The sequence below is a fragment of the Lampris incognitus genome, chromosome 21, assembly GCF_029633865.1.
Source record: "Lampris incognitus isolate fLamInc1 chromosome 21, fLamInc1.hap2, whole genome shotgun sequence".
In the NCBI taxonomy this organism is placed as follows: Eukaryota; Metazoa; Chordata; class Actinopteri; order Lampriformes; family Lampridae; genus Lampris; species Lampris incognitus.
In genome coordinates, this window is record NC_079231.1 from 22,776,336 (window position 1) to 22,799,830 (window position 23,495).

At 44.7% G+C, this 23,495-nt stretch overlaps 2 protein-coding genes across 5 annotated transcripts in view; one reads left to right on the forward strand and one right to left on the reverse strand.

The window, feature by feature from the left end:
- Positions 1-19,933, reverse strand: part of zranb3 (zinc finger, RAN-binding domain containing 3) — an 81,491-nt gene extending 61,558 nt beyond the window's left edge. Inside the window, exons 1-4 of the mRNA XM_056301518.1 lie at positions 19,822-19,933; positions 16,516-16,723; positions 3,909-3,927; positions 3,382-3,560 (exon numbers count right to left, since the gene is read on the reverse strand). Of these exons, the coding sequence (XP_056157493.1) occupies positions 3,382-3,560; positions 3,909-3,927; positions 16,516-16,700 (383 nt within the window). The 5' untranslated portion in view covers positions 16,701-16,723; positions 19,822-19,933. The remainder of the gene's footprint in view (positions 1-3,381; positions 3,561-3,908; positions 3,928-16,515; positions 16,724-19,821) is intronic.
- A 279-nt stretch (positions 19,934-20,212) lies between these two features.
- The window catches only part of LOC130131721 (R3H domain-containing protein 1-like), a 64,434-nt gene continuing 61,151 nt past the window's right edge, over positions 20,213-23,495 (forward strand). For all 4 annotated transcript variants that reach the window (XR_008812393.1, XM_056301514.1, XM_056301515.1 and 1 more), the window contains exon 1: positions 20,213-20,284. The gene's annotated coding sequence lies outside the window, so the exon portion shown is untranslated. The remainder of the gene's footprint in view (positions 20,285-23,495) is intronic.

Sequence of the window (23,495 nt, forward strand, 5' to 3'; positions counted from 1 at the left end):
TATACTGATGGGAGAAACCGGTGTCCTCCTGCACACAGTCTTTCCACAGCACCTCCATGTACCAGAATGTGCATTAGCTTCTGTATTGTCCAACAATCTGCTGCACTAGTTTTGCAGGATCTCATTTCCACCTTTGGAAACGTAGTTTAGTCCAAAGAACGAGGATGTGTGTTTTGAATGCTGTCTTTAGAGTAGATTAGAGTATTAGAAACCTTGCTAGTTGTCTACCAACACAGGGATCGCCGGTTCAAATCCCTGTGTTACTTCTGACTTGGTTGGGCATCCCTACAGACACAATTGGCCGTGTCTGCGGGTGGGAAGCCGGATGTGGATATGTGTCCTGGCCGCTGCACTAGCGCCTCCTCTGGTCGGTCGGGGCTCTTGTTCAGGGGGGAGGGGGAACTGGGGGGGAATAGTGTGATCGTCCCATGCGCTATGTCCCCCTGGTGAAACTCCTCACTGTCAGGTGAAAAGAAGCAGCTGGCGACTCCACATGTATGGGAGGACGCATGTGGTAGTCTGCAGCCCTCCCCGGATTGGCAGAGGGGGTGGAGCAGCGACCGGGATGGCTGAGAAAACAGGGTAATTGGCTAAGTACAACTGGGTAGAAAAAGGCGGAAAATTCCCCCAAAAAATAAAATAAAATAAAATAAAACATAGCCCATTGGTGAACTAAATGAACAATTCAATTCAAAATAATTGTGATGTAATTAATTGGTCTCAAAATTCACCATTGTTTTTGACAGCAAGAGAGCGCACAAAATTGATATGATCTATCACCCCCCTCACACACCCGATCTTCCCACGAGTACAGCATTACAGCAGGAGGTACAACAGCTTTCATTTTTGCTTTATGTCAAAAACAACTGATGATGGCAGAAGCAAAAAAAAAAAGTAGGTTGTCTAATATTCACATCTACAGGGCTCCTGTGTGCACCCAAAGTTAAACAGAAGTCAGCTGGTGGCAGAACCTTTTCCTATCGGGCCCCGTTCTGGTGGAATAACCTGCCTGCTGACGTCAGACCATCAGAGTCTGTTGAGTCCTGTAAATCCAAACTTAAAACTCATCTTTTTGCCTTAACCTGCAATTAGTTGCCTTTCAGTTGAGTGCTTCACAACCTGTACTGCACGGCGGGTCGGTTTCTGTCTCAACGAATTTACCAACCACTGTTCTGCCCACCAGATTATAGAGTATAGATTATAGAGTATTACAAACTGTTCTCTTCTCTCTCTCTCTGAATGACGTCTTCTCCTTTCTCTTCTTGTGTGTGTGTGCGAATGGTGTGATGTGAGTCTCCCTCTTTCCTCCTCCCAGGTCTCCATGGTGACGGTGGTCGCCACCTGGACACTGCTTGGCATCCTCCTCATCATATTCTTCACATAATTTACAATTCCATTACAATTCTGTTTATCCTCTTTCAGTGTTGTATTGTGTAAATTGTGTAAACACAACATCATTGCACGTTGTGTGTCTTGGGAGGGAGATCCTCCTCTGTTGCTCTCCCTGAGGCTTCTTCCAGTTTTCTCCCTGATAAAGGGTTTTTATTAGATACGATGGTCTAAGGACAGGCTGTTGTGTTGCTGTAAAGCCCCGAGGCAAATTTGTAATTTGTGATACTGGGCTATACAAATAAAACTGACTTGACTCTTTTAGCCGTCTTTAACAAACGAATTTGGATTTAGTTCATGAAAGGGCCGAGCTGTGTGCACTCTCTGCTGCAAAAATGTTGTGGGTCGAACCTCAAGAGTAAAACATCATTTTGATTCAAGGCACGAGAACAACATCAAAGATAAGGTTGACGGGCGTCTGGGTAGCGTGGCGGTCTATTCCATTGCCTGGCAACACAGGGATCGCCGGTTTGAATCCCCGTGTTACCTCCGGCTTGGTCGGGCTTCCCTACAGACACAATTGGCCGTGTCTGCAGGTGGGAAGCCGGATGTGGGTATGTGTCCTGGTCGCTGCACTAACGCCTCCTCTGGTCGGTTGGGGCACCTGTTCGGGCGGGGGGGGGGGACTGGGGGAAATAGTGTGATCCTCCCACGCGCTGCGTCCCCCTGGTGAAACTCCTCACTGTCAGGTGAAAAGAAGCGGCTGGTGACTCCACATGTATGGGCGGAGGCATGTGGTAGTGTGCAGCCCTCCCCGGATTGGCAGAGGGGGTGGAGCAGAGACCGGGACGGCTCAGACAGAGTGGGGTAATTAGCCAAGTGCAATTGGGGAGAAAAAGGGGGAGGGGGAGGAGGGGGAGATAAGGCCGATAAAGCTGAATCAATCCAGAGGGCAGTGGCCCAGTATGGGAAGCAAAGTGGCGTGTTTACAGCCCGGTGTGCCGCCAAAAACCACGCCACAGAGGGTGGCTGTAAAGTCGTGCAGTGCAGTTCTTAACACGGGAAGCCATCCTCCGATGGAGGGCGTATAATAAAGGAGGCTTTCCTCAGCAGTTCGCAGGTCATGTTTGATGGGTTACCAAACAAAGACGCGATCATCAACAGGAGCAAATAAATGACCATTTCAGTGAGAACTGTAGCGAGGAGCAGCACGGACACGGCTGAAAACACAAGACACCAGCACACTCCTGCACTGAAAGAAGCAGCGGTGTTCAGCGTGGCTGCCGACCACAGTATGGCTGGAAATAGTAGTGCTCTACGTCCAGCATGCTTCCCAGATACTGCGGCAAGCAAAGGTCGCACTGGACCAGTGAGATTGAATTAATTTTCTTTGTTTTTTTGTTGACTTCCCCCCCCCCCCTTTTTCTCCCCAATTGTATCCAGCCAATTACCCCACTCGTGTGAGTCGTCCCGCTCTCTGCTCCACCCCCTCTGCTGATCCGGGGAGGGCTGCAGACTACCACATGCCTCCTCCCATACATGTGGAGTCACCAGGCGCTTCTTTTCACCGGACAGTGAGGAGTTTCACCAGGGGGGACGTAGTGCGTGGGAGGATCACGCTATTCCCCCCAGTTCCCCTCCCCCCCGAAGAGGTGCCCCCGACCGACTAGAGGAGGCGCTAGTGCAGCAACCAGGACACATACCCACATCCGGCTTCCCACCCGCAGACACAGCCAGTTGTGTCTGTAGGGACACCCGACCAAGCCGGAGGTGACACGGGGATTCGAACCGGCGATCCCCCTGTTGGTAGGCATCGGAATAGACCGCCATGCCACCCGGACGCCACGAATCAATTTTCTTTTGTGCCCTAGTAATCTTCATCCATTTTCACAAAAATTTAAGTGTGTGTGTGTGTGTGTGTGTAGCGCAGATCTTTTGGCATCTGGAATCTCGACAGGCAGACAAGCTTATGAAAATGAACTGGCAGCGATATTTTTTTAAAAATTTGTTCAGTGGCACGCCACACCCAAACGTTGCCGACCCCTGACCTACGTGATATGGCTCTTGTTTTCCACCAGGTTGATGTCACCGGGCTGCAGCTCGGGGATCCACCTCTCCAGCTCCTCCATCCAGGGATACTTCAAGGACGAGGGCACCACCACCAGGAGAGGCCATTCCTGCCTGTAGACGTAGGTCACGGCGATGGCCTGCACCGTCTTCCCGAGACCCATCTGGACCGAACAAATACAAACGCTCAGCAAGACGGGGGGGGGGTAAAACAAGTCAAGCTCACACCGACTCGCCGGTAAATCACATATGACAGGCGAGTCGGCGTGAGGCCCCAGAGTAATAAGGTCTGGGAATAATTCTCTTGTCAAAACCGATTAGGCCCACGGGAATTCTGCACAGGGTTGACAAATTATTTTGGAATGTGTGTGTAGCTACGTCCTGGTTCATATTCTTGTAAAATAGATTTCTTGGGACTTGGTGTGTGTGTGTGTGTGTGTGTGTGTGTGTGTGTGTGTGTGTGTGTGTGTGTGTGTGTGTGTGTGTGTGTGTGTGTGTGTGTGTGTCTTTACCTCATCGGCAATCATACACCTGGAAAACAAAACCAGACAAAGAGAACTTCGTCAGATGGGTTCTGAGTTGCAGAAAATTGTTCTGTAAAGGTAAGCATAAAGTTATAACTACACACTTTAACAGGCACCGCACAGTCATTCAGACGTGAATCCCCCACACACGGGGGGTACTTTGGGTCACTGACTACAACAGTGGAGGGCTGCTGCCATGCTAAATGGCACCTAGGCACTACGTGTTAAGAGACTTGGGGGGGGGGGTCATTTATCATCTCTTTACTTTCCCAACTCGGATTTTCATAGTCATGGATCTGCTTCCTACTCATTGAACCTTTATGGGCAATCCTGGGCACAGGCCGAGGAATCTCAGCTATAAAAGCTTCCGGTTCCTTCCGCCTGGGGAGACTGGGTCTGTTATCATGGCATTCCTTTCAAGTAGATTCTTCCACATGACTACCGACCGAGCGGTCTGAGAGAACGGCTCGGAATCGGACGCAGTCTCTCATTATTCTTCCTCTGCCTCACCGGCCTCTTCCTCCTCCCCCCTACGCCTCCTGTTCCCTCGCACACCGCCATCTCCGCCCCATTTCTCTCTTTTAGCTGCGGAGCATGATTAATGTGCACCTTGCCACTAGTGGTTTTTTTAATTGCCAGCACACTGGTCCAGTCAGCACAATGCACACGCACACGCACACGCACACACACACACACACACACACACACACACACGGCTCTCATTGGGGAGCGAAGCTGCTGGGGCAGGTGCTTGCCATTTCTCAACACATTAATCATCCTCCTTTAAATAACCCGAGTGTCGTCTTGACGGTTTGAGACTGGGAGGATGCTGCAGTGCCGTTGTGCGTGTGACAACAGCACTGACCCAGTCTTCAAGTCCCTCTAACGTTATCGCCGATAACATTACCGGCCCCCAAAAGTGTCAGGGAACGGGCTCCCTTACCTCCCGGGTTGAGCATGTGGGTTTGATGATTTGACCTCCGTAAAAAGAGTTTTTTGGGATTTTTTTTTTTTTACAGTCCCCTATCTAACCTCGGCGTTCTGGTCCCATTAAGTTTTCTAACAGCGGTTCGACCTGTGACATGCCATGGTGAACGCAAAGACAAACATGACAAGTTATAGCTAGGGATTGCGCAACACAGGAAACGCAACACAAAGACAACAACCCATATCCAAAAACTACAAGAACACGTATATCTAAACTAGAACACATATATCCAAACTAAGAACACATATATCCAAACTAGAACACATATATCCAAACTAAGAACACATATATCCAAACTAAGAACACATATATCCAAACTAAACACATATATCCAAACTAGAACACATATATCCAAACTAAGAACACATACAAACTAAGAACACATAACCAAACTAGAACACATATATCCAAACTAAGAACACACATATCCAAACTAGAACACATATATATACACAAACTAAGAACACATATATCCAAACTAGAACACACATATCCAAACTAAGAACACATATATCCAAACTAAGAACACATACATCCAAACTAGAACACATATATCAAACTAGAACACATACATCCAAACTGGAACACATATATCCAAACTAAGAACACATATATCCAAACTAAGAACACATATATCCAAACTAAGAACACATATATCCAAACTAAGAACAACTATATCCCAATTAAACGCATATATCCAAACTAGAACACATACGTGTCTGTGAATGTTCTCATTCATCCAGGTCATGGTTATCCAAAGGAGTTGAATCAAGTGCAACTGGACTTGGTATATATCCGTGAAGACGTTTCGCCTCTCATCCAAGAAGCTTCCTCAGTTCGTGCCTTTCTGACTAGGCCAAGCTAGTCTGACTGGCTGGTGATGAGACTCAGAATTGATCCTCTTGGAGTCGTTGTCAGAGCTATAGATGTCCATGGGTCTTTGTGTCCCGATGTTTACCATCGCTTGTCGCTAACAGAGCCATAGATATGAGTGGCTCTACAGGAGAATTTTCAACAAACACCACATCCCGGTATACTTCAAACACACTCTGAAAAAGACTGGTTCATCCCAAAGACCATGTACCACACACCCAAAAAAGCAATCTGGTGTATGCTGTACAATGCAATGAGGATTGCACTGACCTATACATAGGGGAAACCCAACAACCACTACACAAACGGATGGCCCAACACAGAAGGCCAAACTCCTCAGGACAAGACTCAGCAGTTTATCTACACCTAAAGGAGAAGACACACTCCTTCAAGGACAGCAACATACACATTTTGGACAGAGAAGATAGATGGTTTGAAAGAGGGGTGAAGGAAGCCATCTAAGCGAACCTGGAAAAAACATCCCTCAACAGAGGAGGAGGTCTGCGACACCACCTATCTCCCACTTACAATGCCATCCTTTCATCTCTACCCAGGAGACTCAAGAAGCCTAGCCTCCAAGAACAACAGTTGGTCACTAACGGCACCAGCGACTCTCATGACCACTGAATAATGAAGTCGAAACTAACACCCCCAACGACTGTCGCTGCTAAACAAATGCAAATCAACAGCTCCGATGGCGACGGACGTGGCTGGACATCGGTACACAAAAGAGCCACTCATATCTATATATATATACCAAGTCCAGTTGCACTCGATTCAACTCCTTTGGATAAGAACACATACGTATATCCAAATTAGGACACATATATCCAAACTAAGAACACGTATGTCCAAACTAAGAACACATATATCAAACTAGAATACATATATCCATATATCCAAACTAAGAACACATATATCCAAACTAAGAACACATATATCCAAACTAGAACACATATATTCAAACTAAGAACACATATATCCAAACTAGAACACATATTCAAACTAAGAACAAATATATCCAAACTAGAACACATATATTCAAAATAAGAACACATATATCCAAACTAAGAACACATATATTCAAAATAAGAACAAATATATCAAAACTAAGAACACACATATCCAAACTAGAACACATATATCCAAACTAAGAACACAAATATCCAAACTAAGAACACGTATATCCAAACTAGAACACATATATCCAAACTAATAACACATAACCAAACTAGAACACATATATCCAAACTAAGAACACATATATCCAAACTAAGAACACATAACCAAACTAGAACACATATATCCACACTAAGAACACATATATATCCCAACTAGAACGCATATATCCAAAATAAGAACACATATATTCAATAAGAACACATATATCTAAACTAAGAACACATATATCCACACTAGAACAAATATATCCAAACTAAGAATAAATATATCCAAATTAAACTCATATATCCAAACTAGAACACATATATCCAAACTAAGAACACATATATCCAAACTAGAACACATACATTCAAACTAGAACACGTATATCCAAACTAAGAACGCGTATATCCAAAATAAGAACACATATATCCAAACTAAGAACACATATATCCAAACTAAGAACACATATATCGAACTAGAACACATATATCCATATATACAAACTAAGAACACATATATCCAAACTAGAACACATATATCCAAACTAAGAACACACATATCCAAACTAGAAAACATATATCCAAACTAAGAGCACATATATCCAAACTAGAACACATATATCCAAACTAAGAACACACATATCCAAACTAGAACACATATATCCAAACTAAGAACACAAATATCCAAACTAAGAACATGTATATCCAAACTAGAACACATATATCCATATATACAAACTAAGAACACATATATCCAAACTAAACACATAGTATATCCCAACTAGAACACATATATCCAAACTAGGACACATATATCCAAACTAGAACACATATATTCAAACTAAGAACACATATATCCAAACTAGAACACATATATCCAAACTAAGAACACATATATCCAAACCAAGAACACATAACCAAACTAGAACACGTATATCCAAACTAAGAACACATACTATACCCAAACTAAGAACACATATATTCAAAATAAGCACACATATCTAAACTAAGAACACACATATATATATATCCACACTAGAACAAATATATCAAACTAGAACACATATATCCAAACTAGAACACATATATCCAAACTAAGAACAAATATATCCAAATTAAATTTATATATCCAAACTAGAACACATATATCCAAACTAAGAACACATACGTATATCCAAATTTGGACACATATATCCAAAGTAAGAACACATAGTATGTCCAAATTAAGAACACATATATCAAAACGAGAACACATATACCAAACTAAGAAAACATATATCCAAATTAAGAACACATATATCCATGCCAGTTAGTATCATGTAACCTGACTCCATGGTCTAGATGAAAACAACAACAATGATTTATTAAGGGAGAAAAGTCCCAGATTTCCATTTGATACTGGTGTACCAGCACACCTATCAGCACTGACAGACAGACAGAAAGAGCCAGCACTAACAATTGTCAATAGTACTGTCACACCTACACCCAACAGATCCATTATTAATGTTATTAGCTGCAGCTGTATTTAGCTTGCTATGCTAACATCAGAGAGTGCCAAGACCAGCCTGCCATGTTTTTAACATTTACATTGTTTTTAACCTGTAGATGTCAGCAACCTCATTACTCATTAAACGTAAGTCATTAAACCTAAGTCGGTGGATCATTTCATATCCAACGTTGGAAAGTAACATGCTTCAAGTATCAAATATTGTTTTGCTATTTAAGTATTTAAGGAGTTAAATGTGCCTAAGCATCTCACAGTAAAGCCACTCTATTGAGTACCCAAAGGGAAGGAAATGGCTTACTTTGATTCTATCGATGGTGGTGGGTTCACAAAACAGTATTGCTAGGTCGACTGAGTTCATTTTCAAATCAAGTAGGCCATGATGTTGTTGAAGCTGTTTCCGCTTACTTAACATTTTTTCCACATTAAGAAGAGAGATTTTATGGATCGAAAACTGGATATGTGCCAGCTTGTTGTGATGGGTTTTCAATGATTTGTGAGCAATTTAAACCCAATTATATTTATCTGAAGCAATTCTACTTACAGATAACTGATTTCATAATTGTCAAGTTAAGGATGGAGTGTGACCAGGGAAGTGGAAGGAAAACTGAAGAATTCCATTGGACTACTACATTGCTGGACTGAAATAAAAATTGAAGAACCAAAAATATTTCTTGGAATCCCTGATCATTTATATTTTTGGGCCCAGAGATGGATTTTGGATAAAATAAAAGTAGTATTACTGAAGGGAGCATTATTTGAGTACTATTTTTAGTTTGATATACTTTATATCACCAAACAATTAAATGTGACGAACCTCAGCTGGATTCTTAAATATGGTATTTTTCCATGTTTAAGAACATATCATGATATATGTATATAAATTGATATTGTGTAAAATTCTGCATGACTATTGTGATCATACTATTTTCCATATTGCCCACCACCCACTGCTGTATTACTTCTCCTATACTTCTCCTGCATCGCCACCTTGCCGTGGTGGAGAAGCTTGCATGTAACAATGATCCCAAGACCTATGCCATATGGAGCTTGGCTCCTGGTAGGGTCACCCAAGGTAGATAGCTCAAGGGGGAGGTTCCAGACGAAGCATGAGCCAACAAAGACCTCAATGGCGGAACTGGTGGAAGATGTCTCCAGGTCACAACGGCAGTGAAGGTGGATGAAGGCTGCAACAGAGGGTGGTCCCCAATTGTCTTGGTTCTCCATGCCATTGGACTCTGGCCACCCCCTGCCAAGGACCGTGTGGTGGCTTTAGGCGCATCAGCCACTCCATGTAAAAAGCTGTCATGTGCAGGCATCCTCCCATTATGCGGCTCCAGGATCAGCCTCTACACCCATCTGAGGACCCAGAGGGACCCAGAGGGACCCAGAGGGAGGATGGTCATACTCATCCCCGAGTGACCACCGATGATGGTGATGACTGCTGGATTGTTTAACTCTGAATCACTGTCTGTACTCAATTTTCCAAAAAAATAAAAATTACTATCCCATTTCTAGGCTATGAAAAAGCGGCCGGCCACCAGGATCAAATCTTACACTTACAAACAAATTTCAGGACCCACAACTGATGTCAAAAAGATAAGTTTCCTTTATTAATGAAAATTCAGCTACTGCAAACCAACCCATCCTTGCTGTGATCTGTGTAGCTAGGAGCAGTGGGCTGCCACCTTCATGTTGCGCCTGGGGACCAGCTCTTTTCTCATTGCCTTGCTCAGGGGCACAGACAGGAGTATTAACCCTAACATGCATGTCTTTTTGATGGTGGACAAAACCGGAGCACTCGGAGAAAACCCACTGCAGATACGGGGAGAACATGCAAACTGCACACAGAAGACGACCTGGAATGATCCCCCAAGGTTGGACAACCCCAGGGTTCGAACCCAGGACTTTCTTGCTTTGAGGCGACAGTGCTAACCACTGGGCCACCGTGCTGCCCCAAAAACAAAACTATTTTAGATGTTGTAGGCAGTTAATGAGAAGAATGCCTTTTTACATCCATTACTATCATCCCGTCAATCACCTGATTTAGCGTGCGCAGGAGGAGTTGGGAAACTGTTCTTGGGGATGCACGATATCCCTTTTTCCACTGCTGATACCGATTCCGAGTATGAATCTTTAAATATCAGCCAATACCGAGTACTAATTAGATGCATTTGAAATTCGATTTCAAATGGATAAAAAATGTTATCCATTTGAAATTCGATGGTTGTGAGACCAGCTATGTTGTATGGTTTGGAGACAGTGGCACTGACGAAAAGACAGGAGGCGGAGCTGGAGGTGGCAGAATTGAAGATACTAAGATTTTCATTGGGAGTGACGAAGAAGGGCAGGATTAGGAATGATTATATTAGAGGGACCGCTCAAGTTGGACGGTTTGGAGACAAAGCAAGAGAGGCAAGATTGAGATGGCTTGGACATGTGTGAAGGAGAGATGCTGGGTATATTGGGAGAAGGATACTGAATATGGAGCTGCCAGGAAAGAGGAAAAGAGGAAGGCCAAAGAGGAGGTTTATGGATATGGTGAGGGAGGACATGCAGGTGGCTGGTATGACAGAGGAAGATGCAGAAGACAGGAAGAGATGGAAACGGATGATCCGCTGTGGCGACCCCTAACGGGAGCAGCCGAAAGTAGCAGTAGTAGTAGACCAAGTAATGATTTGATCCAATACTTTTGACGAATTGTGTAGAATTACTTAGCTTGGGGTCAATGGGCAAATAATTGAAATAGAGTCATTTCTTTCCCCTTTTAGTTTTGGGTAAATCTCCGACAAAAACACTCAATTTTAGCCTGGAATCGGCCCTACATCCGATACCAGTATCTGTGCATCCCTAACTGCTATCATAGGATGCAAAAAATAAAAAAAGATGCAATCTGCAACTTATTGGTTATTATTTTATCCATTTGAAAGAGCATGTGGTGATTCTGTTGGACACGTATTTGGATATTGCAGTAGAACAACTGATTTTCTTAGACTACAAACAAGGTCTAGCAGCGAATGTCACTTGCACACCATTAGCTCAGCAATTAGCCAGTACTAAAAATTGTCAATAGTACTGTCAGTGCTGGTCCTTTGGCACACCTACATCCAACAGATCCTGCTACACTAACATCAGAGAGTACCAAGACCAGCCTGCCATATTTTTAACATTTACATTGTTTTTAACCTGTCAGCAACCTTACTAAAAATGGTCCACAGCAGTGGTGCCCAACCCCGCTCCTGGAGAGCTACCCTCCTGCCGGTTTTCACTCCAACCCTGATTTAACACATCTCATTCAATTAATCAAGGTCTTGGTCAGTAGGTAATTAGTAGAATCAGGTGTGTTAAATTAGGGTTGGAGTGGAAAAACGGAAGGATGGTAGCTCTCCAGGAACATGGTTGGGCACCACTGGTCTAGGATTTAGTTACTTGTTAAACCTAAGTCAGTGGGTCCTTTCATATCCAAAGTTGAAAAGTATCATGCTTCAAGTATCAAATATTGTTTTGCTATTTAAGTATCTAAAGAGCTAAATGTGCCTAGCATCTTGCAGTAAAGCCACTCTATCGAGTACCCTTTTACTGTCACATGGCTGCCAATTGCCTAGGCTTGCCATCCACATGGTGCTGCAAGAGCCTATTCACCTCTGACCTACTCATGTAACAAAGCAGTGCCGCCTGGTGTTTCTGAATCAATATGGCCGCTCGACATCACAGTAGCTCCTCTCAGACGTGCTCCCGCTGTGCTGACCTTCCTGAGAACCCTGGCTTACATCGATTGGTCAAGGAGAAGGAAATAGAAAAGTCTGGCTCATCTCCACTGCTAAAAGTGAGCTGACACAAGACACGATTACAGACTTAAGATAAGTAAAAAAGTTGTGTTGAGAGACACAATACGAAACTTGTCTGATCCTCTAAAGTGCATATTACATGCACTGAAAAACCAGCAGAATAGAGTGGCCCATTCTGACGTCATTTTGTAGTAACATAGTAGTTAGAAGATGGCGGGTGTTATGAAGTCGCTTCAAATAAGGTCTGCGATTGACACGGAAGACCCCCCTACCAATTGTTTTTTAAGAGTTCAATTCAATAGCACATACAAATGATTTTTTTTGCCCCCCTTTTTCTCCCCAATTGCACTTGGCCAATTACCCCACTCTTCCAAGCTGTCCGGGTCTCTGCTCCACCCCCTCTGCCGATCCAGGGAGGGCTGCAGACTACCACATGCCTCCTCCGATACATGTGGAGTCGCCAGCCGCTTCTTTTCACCTGACAGTGAAGAGTTTCGCCAGGGGGACGTAGCGTGTGGGAGGATCATGCTATTCCCCCCAGTTCCCACGCCCTCCTGAACAGGCACCCCGACCAACCAGAGGAGGTGCTAGTGCAGCAACCAGGACACATACCCAAATTCCGGCTTCCCACCCGCAGACACGGCCAATTGTGTCTGTAGGGACGCCCGACCAAGCTGGAGGTAACAGGGGGATTTGAACTGTCGGTCTCCGTATTAGTAGGCAATGGAATAGACCGTTACGCTACCAGGACACCACATGCAAATGAATTTTAAAGCAGTAATTCACTCACAAGGAAGTTATTGCCCACGAGAGTCTAACTGCCCATAACTTGCCAAGAAAGTGACCCAACTAACCAGCTATTTTGTTAGCAACGTTGCTCTTGAAAGCAATGACTAATTTTAAACTTATAAGAGCACTACCTGAAGACAGCGTTTGAACAATAGAGCAAAATCAATGGGTGATTTAACATGGTGGGAAACACACATCTTTTCTGTGGAAAACTCCTTTTTTCAAAAGGGAAATGTAACAGGGATTTTGGAACGCGAACCATTCGCCATCTGACAGCTAATTCTGGTCTACAGAGAGTCAACATGGCTTGGCGACTCTTATTTGATCTGTAAATGGAAAATTTCACTTTTCAAACTGGCGTCTATGAGAATTAAAAACTTAAATAGTCATTTATAGAATCAAAACATGTGTACTTCAGGTTTTTTTGTCACATGCTGCCAAACCTAGTATAAAAAGCTCACAAAATGAATCAGCTTGAAAAAAAGAGACATTTCTTTACAATATATGAATATGTAATTACGGTAGTGTGAGTGGTGGTGGGTGGGGTGGGGGATACAATTAGAAAATGATGCAAATAGCTCAAAGTAGTGCCACGGCAGGCCTAAACACTATTTAAAGAAGACAGTAAAGCTGGGGGACATGTGTAACGTAGTTACAGGAAGAAAGTAATTATTGCAATTAAGTCCATGTTTTGCAATGAAAGAGAAAGGAGAAGCAAGTATGCATTGGATGGGATGTTCACTATGAAATGAAGAGTGGTGGGAAGAATGGTTTACGCCTGGCTGTTTGCTGATAACAGCTAAATAGTGACTGGCTGCTGGGCTTGCTAAATAAACTGTATTGAAAATAACTGTTGTATTCGGTATACTCAACTGGATTTACTTAACCAAACAACTGATTAGCCCAAGTTGTTTCATTCTTACCACTATGGACTTCACATGAAACCCAAGTACATCCTAAGATGCGATCATGAAGAAAAGTTAAAAAAAAAAAGTTTTTTCTAAAAGACAACACTACAGAGCTGTCCTTAGTTGAGGAAACTCTGAAATAACTAATACTCACGGGACTATATCCACAATTTATTTAAGAGAGAACCCAGCCACTGAGGATGCACAAACCAGTGCATTCTTAGTGCCGGTCCCAAGCCCGGATAAATGGGGGGGGGGGTTGCGCCAGGAAGGGCATCTGGTGTAAAACCTTTGCCAAATCAAATATGCGGATCATAAATCAGATTTCCATACCGGATTGGTCGAGGCCCGGTTTACCAACAAGCACCACCGATACTGCTGGCTAGCAGGGTGCCAGTGGAAACTATGCTACTGTTGGGCGAAGGAGAAGGAGAGGGGGAAGGCATGTCCAGAGGCAGTGGGAGAGGAGGAAGGGTAGGAGTGTGGAGGTGAGAGTTGGAACTTTGAATGTTGGCACTATGACTGGTAAAGGGAGAGAGCTGGCTGATATGATGAAGAGAAGGAAGGTAGATATACTGTGTGTGCAAGAGATGAGGTGGAAGGGGGAGTAAGGCCAGGAGCATCAGAGGTGGGTTCAAACTCTTCTACCATGGTGCGGGTGGGAGGAGAAATGGGGTAGGGGTAATTCTGATGGAAGAGTATATCAAGACTGTTTTGGAGGTGAAGAGATATACCAATACGGATATATACCAAGTCCAGTTGCACTTGATTCAATTCCTTTGGATAACCATGACCTGGATGAATGAGAACATTCACAGACGAGGTGAAGAGAATGTCAGACAGAGTGTCAGTGCAGAGTGAAGCTGGAAATCGAAGATGTGATGATGAATGTTATCAGCACATATGCCCTGAAAGTTGGGTGTGAGATGGAAGAGAAAGAAGAATTCTGGGGCGAGCTGGATGAAATGGTGGAGAGTTTACCCAAGAGGAGAAAGTAGTGATTGGAGCGGACTTCAATGGGCATGTTTGTGAAGGGAACAGAGGTCATGAGGAGATGATGGGTAGGTATGGAGAGGAATGTGGAAGGACAGATGGTGGTGGATATTTTGAGAAAAGGATGGAAATGGCTGTGGTGAATACATTATTTCAAGAAGAGGGAGGAACATAGGGTGACATATAAGAGTGGAGGAAGGTGCACACAGGTGGACTATATCTTATGCAGGAGGTGCGATCTGAAAGGGATTGGAGACTGCAAGGTGGTGAAAGGGGAAAATGTATCTAGGCAACATCAGATGGTGGTCTGTAGGATGACTTTGGAAACCAAGAAGAGGAAGAGAGTGAAGGCAGAACCAAGGATCAAAATGTGAAAGTTGAAGAAGGAAGACTGTTGTGTGGAGTACAGGGAAGCGTTAAGACAGGCACTGGGTGGTAGTAAAGAGTTGCCGGATGGCTGGGCAACTACTGCAGAAATAGTGAGAGAGACAGCTAGGAAGGTACTTGGTGTGTCATCTGGACAGAGGAAGGAAGACAGGGAGACTTGGTGGTGGAATGAGGAAGTACAGCTAAGTATACAGAGGAAGAGGTTGGCAAAGAACAAGTTGGATAGTCAGAGAGATGAAGAAATACAAGGAGATACGGCATAAAGAGAGAGGTGTGTGAACATATGTGTGAACGAGAGGAAGGACAGCAGAATGCTGAAGACGCAAGGAGTACAAGTGATGAAGGTGGATGAGTTTAAATACTTGGGGTCAACTGTTCAAAGTAACAGGGAGGGTGGAAGAGAGGTGAAGAAGAGAGTGCAGACAGGGTGGAGTGGGTGGAGAAGAGTGTCAGGAGTGATTTGCAACAAATACCAGCAAGAGTTAAAGGTAAGGTGTACAAGATGGTTGTGAGATCAGCTATGTTATATGGTTTAGACACAGTGGCACTGATGAAAAGACAGGAGGTGAAGCTGGAGGTGGCAGAGTTGAAGATGCTAAGACTTTGGTTGGGAGTGATGAAGAGGGACAGGATTAGGAATGAGTATATTAGATGGACAGCTAAGGTTGGACGGTTTGGAGACAAAGCAAGAGAGGGAAGCTTGAGATGGTTTGGAGATGTGTGGAGGAAAGATGCTGGTTATATTGGGAGAAGGATGCTGAATATGGCACTGCTAGGCAAGAGGAAAAGAGGAAGGCCAAAGAGGAGGTTTAGGGAGGACATGCAGGTGCTGGTGTGACAGAGGAAGATGCAGAGAGGACAGGGAGAGGTGGAGATGGATGATCTGCTGTGGCAACCCCTAACGGGAGCAGCCGAAAGTACTAGTAGTGGTAGTAGATTTGAGAGAAAACCTTGCAAAACAACTCCTCCACTATTATCATTCCCTGAGATAGAAATACAAACTGTCCTTTTGATTTAGATTTCATTAAACAGACATCAGAAGACACATCTAAGTACTATGCCAAAGCCTAATGCAAGAAACAAAAAAAACAAAACAAAACATTAAATATAGATGAGACAGACTAAATGGCGGATAGTCTGAGATTAATAAAATCTTCACAACCACTTTATGGGCCAATTCATTACAGAAGGTAAGGGCCTACCTTCCATTCTTCGATAAGGCAAATTCAACTCCTTCTCTTTGGAAAGGCATCAGACGATGTAGGAGCTTGTGTGGAAGGGCCGACAGTTGCCGAGACCATCTTGTATTGCAGGGAGACGTTTGTAGGTGGTCCATTTCCTCTGTTTTCATCACTGACACGCCATCAGCCTCTTTGTCCTCAGCCATGACCTCAAAGAGTCAATCCCGAGCTATATATTTCCCAGAAGGGCGAATGAAAAAAAAAATTAAAAGAGAAATACCACTTTTATATTCTAAATATTTTACATCTTTGCCCTTTGGTAAGTTTGTTCTGCGTTAGTGAATATTGCCACTAAATATTCCCAACTGATCATTAAAAAGGAAATGTCTTGTTCCATCTGAATTAAAGGCAAATTCACCGTAACACTGCTGTGGAGTCGTGCGGTTGTACAGCTTTTAACTATGTCTTTATTGAACAATGACGTTACTTGTGTGAGTTGTTTGTCGCAATCCTTACACCGACCTGACCTTAGTTTAGGGATACATTGTTACGGCTGCATCACTTTCAGCAGCAGATCACGAGAGGGTAACACTTTAGTAGGGGGAACATAAAAAAACTTAATTACTAGTGAATTAGTAATGATCAAGATGTCACTTTAGTATGGGGAACACATTCTAAGTAACAAAAACTTAATTTAGAGTAATTTAACACTATTAACACTTGTAGTTTTGTGTGTTGTTATGTAAGAACAGACCATATTCATTAAGTGTTAGTAAGGGAGAATAACTCTTCTTGTGGTACTACCACCTTATAAAGTCCATACTAAGCAAAGCATATTGAGATGGTACTACTAATAAGCCATAATTCCGAGGTTATAGAGGGAAAACTCATAGTTAATGGCTTACTGGTTGTATAATAAGGCCATGCAGAATAAGACATTAATGAGTACGTAATAATGACCAATTAAGAGCCAATATGTTGCTAATTTGCACGCTAATAAGCACCTAATTAATGGTGACTACGTTCCCCATACTAAAGTGTTACCGCCTTACACTGACCTGACCTTAGTTTAGGGATACATTGTTGCGGCTGCATCACTTTCAGCAGCAGATCACGAGAGGGTAACACTTTAGTATGGGGAACATAAAAAAACTTAATTACTAGTGAATTAGTAATGATCAATATGTCACTTTAGTATGGGGAACACATTCTAAGTAACAAAAACTTAATTTAGAGTAATTTAACACTATTAACACTTGTAGTTTTGTGTTTTGTTATGTAAGAACGGACCATATTCATTAAGTGTTAGTAAGGGAGAATAACTCTTCTTGTGGTACTACCACCTTATAAAGTCCATACTAAGCAAAGCATATTGAGATGGTACTACTAATAAGCCATAATTCCGAGGTTATAGAGGGAAAACTCATAGTTAATGGCTTACTGGTTGTATAATAAGGCCATGCAGAATAAGGCATTAATGAGTACGTAATAATGACCAATTAAGAGCCAATATGTTGCTAATTTGCATGCTAATAAGCACCTAATTAATGGTGACTACGTTCCCCATACTAAAGTGTTACCTCCTTACACTGACCTGACCTTAGTTTAGGCATACATTGTTGCGGCTGCATCACTTTCAGCAGCAGATCACGAGAGGGTAACACTTTAGTATGGGGAACATAAAAAAACTTAATTACTAGTGAATTAGTAATGATCAAGATGTCACTTTAGTATGGGGAACACATTCCAAGTAACAAATACTTAATTTAGAGTAATTTAACACTATTAACACTTGTAGTTTTGTGTTTTGTTATGTAAGAACGGACCATATTCATTAAGTGTTAGTAAGGGAGAATAACTCTTCTTGTGGTACTACCACCTTATAAAGTCCATACTAAGCAAAGCATATTGAGATGGTACTACTAATAAGCCATAATTCCGAGGTTATAGAGGGAAAACTCATAGTTAATGGCTTACTGGTTGTATAATAAGGCCATGCAGAATAAGGCATTAATGAGTACGTAATAATGACCAATTAAGAGCCAATATGTTGCTAATTTGCATGCTAATAAGCACCTAATTAATGGTGACTACGTTCCCCATACTAAAGTGTTACCTCCTTACACTGACCTGACCTTAGTTTAGGCATACATTGTTGCGGCTGCATCACTTTCAGCAGCAGATCACGAGAGGGTAACACTTTAGTATGGGGAACATAAAAAAACTTAATTACTAGTGAATTAGTAATGATCAAGATGTCACTTTAGTATGGGGAACACATTCCAAGTAACAAATACTTAATTTAGAGTAATTTAACACTATTAACACTTGTAGTTTTGTGTTTTGTTATGTAAGAACAGACCATATTCATTAAGCGTTAGTAAGGGAGAATAACTCTTCTTGTGGTACTACCACCTTATAAAGGCCATACTAAGCAAAGCATATTGAGATGGTACTACTAATAAGCCATAATTCTGAGGTTATAGAGGGAAAACTCATAGTTAATGGCTTACTGGCTGTATAATAAGGCCATGCAGAATAAGGCATTAATGAGTACGTAATAATGACCAATTAAGAGCCAATATGTTGCTAATTTGCACGCTAATAAGCGCCTAATTAATGGTGACTACGCTCCCCATACTAAAGTGTTACATCCTTACACTGACCTGACCTTAGTTTAGGCATACATTGTTGCGGCTGCGTCACTTTCAGCGGCAGATCACGAGTCAACAATATCTTATCAAAAATCACTCTCTATGGTCTTGCATAGATGGACGTCACCGGCAACTTTTTGTTAGGCTCAAGATAGCGCAACGTTTTTAAAGATCGTTTCATTTGAAAGAACTTGAAGCGACGTTAAATGACCCGTCTGGGGGTCAGAGGAACGGTGCAAGGCGTCGTTCATGTGCACGGGTCGGCCCATTGCCGAGTACTTGAGTTTCCGGGGGGCTGAGCCAACAAGCCGAAACGCGGATACGTCAAACCCATTGGCTATGACAGCGACCAATCCGAGACGCTAGCCAACGAAGGGGGGGGGGAATAAACAAGGTGGTATAGGAACATATGCACGGAGATGAAAACGCACAGCGGAGAAAAACCTTAAACTCACGTCTTAAAAATGCGCCACCCCAACTTGTGTTAACCTGCGCTTTCGCTGCCGCCGAGGTCAGCCTAGTATAGCTAACTTATGCTAGCGACGTGAGCGACGTGAGCAATCCGCGCGCTTATGTCGAAAAAACACTTTACGGCACCTTCGGGCCAGGTTATGGTTCCGACACACCGACCTGAGGTGTATTTGCGTGTATTTTGTTGAAATAAGTGTCCTACCAGAGGCGTTACGACGGACCCGCGGCCGCGACCCCTTTAACCACCCGGGCTGCGCGATGACAAAGTTTCGCGGCACATCGGAGGAGCGCTCGATTTGTGGCGTCGGGGGGAGCGGGAACGGACGCCGAGGCGGAGCGAGTTCGCGGTGTCGCGACAACCTTTGAAGTAAAAAAAAACAAAAAAAAAACAACGTCACCCCGATACCATAAAGTGTATATGCTTATAGCGATGAGCGAACACCGAGTGACGGCTCCCCCCTTTCGCGTCGCGGCGACGTGAAGACGGGGCAGATCGTCTGACGCGCTACGCACGCAGGGGCGGGCTGCGGGGCGGACGCGGCGGCAAAGCCTGCGCGCCCCCCCCTACACCGCTTCTACCCTCGCTCAGCGCCGGAGAGACCGGCTGAGAGACCGTCTCCTCGCAAGCGGCGACAGCGGGCTTCTACCGACCATAGTTAAAACCGGTAAGACTATTCGGCGTTTCCCTTTATCCGTGGGTCTCTCCGGGGGCCACTGGAGAGACCGGCTCTGTTTTTTGGTCGCCCCCCCCCCCACCATGGAAACCCAATCGCGACACAACGCTAGGTTAGCTCGTTGTGCGCCGCCGCCGGTGTGGCGACAAGTCGGGGGGGCGCCGGTGTGTTCTGGCCCTCCCCCCCCCCCGGTCGCCCGTCAGCGAGCCCCGGTTCAGCGTCGACTCGAGGTCGTCGGCGTCGCGATCAATGAATAATCAAGAGTTGAAAAATGAAAATAAAACTTCCGCTAATGACAAACCACCACCCCCCTCCTCGTCCCCCCCTCCCCTCCGCAACGCCGCCATTGACTTTGGCGTATGACGCGCCGGCTGGGAAATGGTCAAGTTACCGCAGTGTCCGCTGACATGCGGGCTCGGCGAACACGGATGTTGTGGTCGCGGCGCGGAGAGCCGCAACGGGCGCAGCGTCGCATTAGAACCAGATACCTTTCATAACAGGCGCAGGCGTGGACAACGTTACCCCACCCACCCCACCCCCCAAAAAAGACATCCGTCTCTACCAGTCTCCGTACCCAGGTCCCCCTTTTAATGCAGTGTACGTTGCTGTGGTTGCAGGACCTGAGCATGGATGTGTTTGCGTATGGAGGCTGATTTGTGTTAATGGACAGGCTGGGGCAACACAGTCATTCAAAATGGACATATCTGTCTAACGCAGACGGGGCAATAGTGGGCAGTGCTACTTGGTTAGGTGGGCGGTTTGCAGCCACGGTGCACGTTAGATGTGAGATTATTGCACACTCTGTGTCAAATACCATCCATCATCTGAACCGCTTATCCTGCTCTCAGGGTCGCGGGGATGCTGGAGCCTATCCCAGCAGTCATTGGGCGGCAGGTGGGGAGACACCCTGGACAGGCTGCCAGTCCATCACACAGGGCCCACACACACACACACACACACACACACACACACACCTACCTAGGGGTGGTTTAGTACGGCTGATCCACCTGACCTACATGTCTTTTGACTGTGGGAGGAAACCGGAGCTCCCGGAGGAAACCCACACAGACACGGGGAGAACATGCAAACTCCACACAGAGGACGACCGGGACCACCCCCAAGGTCGGACTACCCCGGGGCTCCAACCCAGGACCTTCTTGCTGTGAGGCGACCGTGCTAACCACTGCGCCACCGTGCCGCTGTGTCGAATACCTTCAGGGGAAATTAAGTTTAAGAGCTTTACCTAAGGGGGAATTCGACCGTGTGTAGTTAATGTGCCACAACAAGGAATGCAAGCAAACGTTGCTTATTCCTGGTTGTAACGACGGCCAGTCCTGCACCATTTTGACCACAGCGATTATAACCTGTAGGTGCAGATAATATATCTTCAATTTTTTTTTCTTTTTAAAGAGAAGTGTTACACGCTTATTTTAGGTGCGCACAATCACAACTGAGGATTTTAAACCTGGCTTGTAACAAATGTACGATGTGACAACTCTGAGAAGGCCCCAAGATCCATCCATCAATTATCAAAACCGCTGATCCGGCTCTCAGGGTCGCGGGATGCTGGAGCCTATCCCAGCAGTCATTGGGCGGCAGGCGGTGAGACACCCTGGACTGGCCGCCAGACCATCACAGGGCCATCACAGACCAACATTCGGTACATTTAATGCGACACTGCCAGTTTTTGGGGCTAGCCCACTGTTATCTGAAACAATTATCACCATATAAGCAAGGGCAGATATCAGTTACAGCATATGTGTGTCCACCAGTCAAGCTGAATGACGTGATTTCACCCTTCTGGCAAGGGAGCAGGGCCTGAGCGATGTTTGGAGATGGGTAGCTCCTAGATGGAGGACTAAGTCCAGGTTCACTTCATAGGAATACCAGTTCAACTGAAAGGCTGACAGAAATGGCAAGTGCTGTGTGGCATGCATTGTGCTGCCCGCTTCACACCGTGTAGGCTATATTGGATAATGTGTTCTTGTTGTTCACCAGTATCTCATTTTTTAGAGTACTGCGGTTTACCAAATCATCGCTATTGGAGATCATGTCGGGTCGTTGATGTGTCACAGGGAAGTGTACTTGATTGACTTCCAAATACATCATTGTCAGTGGTTTTCTAGACCTCGTTGTGCTACGTGGAAAACCCTCCCGTCTGGCACTGAAGGCAAACAATCACTATATCCATCCATCCATTATCCAAACCACTTATCCCGCTCTCAGGGTCACGGGGATGCGGGAGCCTATCCCAGCAATCATTGGGCGGCAGGCGGGGAGACACCCTGGACAGGCTGCCAGACCATCACGGGGCCCACACACACATTCACACCTAGGGACAATCTGGTACGGCCGATTCACCTGACCTACACGTCTTTGGACTGTGGGAGGAAACCGTGGCACCCAGAGGAAACCCACGCAGACATGGGGAGAACATGAAAACTCCACACAGAGAATGACCCAGGATGACCCCCCAAGGTTGGACTACCCTGGGGCTCGAACCCAGGACCTTCTCTGCTGTGAGGCGACCGCGCTAACCACTGCACTACCATGCTACCTCCCTAATATCTGTTTGCAAAAAAAAACTAGACCTGTTTAATCTAAGGCCCCGTCACAAGTCTGACTGATACTCGTGGGCAGGTTGGGGGGGGGGTATATTTGGAATTGACACATTATCAAATACTAAGGTTGAAAATGCAGTGTAATAGCTTTTGTGGAAGATATCGCCTAATGACTACATAATTCATTGCTTTCCAGGGGGAGACTACCTCCATGCCATAATATTTGGTCGCGGCGTGGGCCATTAAATTACTAAAACTTCCCCATCCATACGGTGTTTGTTGAATTGCTGACCTTTCGGCGGGATTAGGGGAGCGGAATGATAAATTCTTCAGAGACCCGGCATAACGAATGGCACAATTATATGGTGGAATTAGATGGATCAATCGTGGCTGACTGGTATTGGTTGCTAAGTGACAGCAGGAACTTTCCCGCCCACCGTGTCGGCTGATAAACTCTCGGTGAGTGACTGATCGAAATGACAGGAAGGAACGGCGGCATCAAACCAGCCGGGCTGCTCCATTTGTCTGGCTGGCGCGAAGCGGAGCGCCTCTATTGTTGGCGTCCTTGTAGACGTGTCAGTCATCATGGAGGTGTTATCATTTTTTTGTGGCGCGTTCCCGTCGTTTGTGAGTCCTAATGA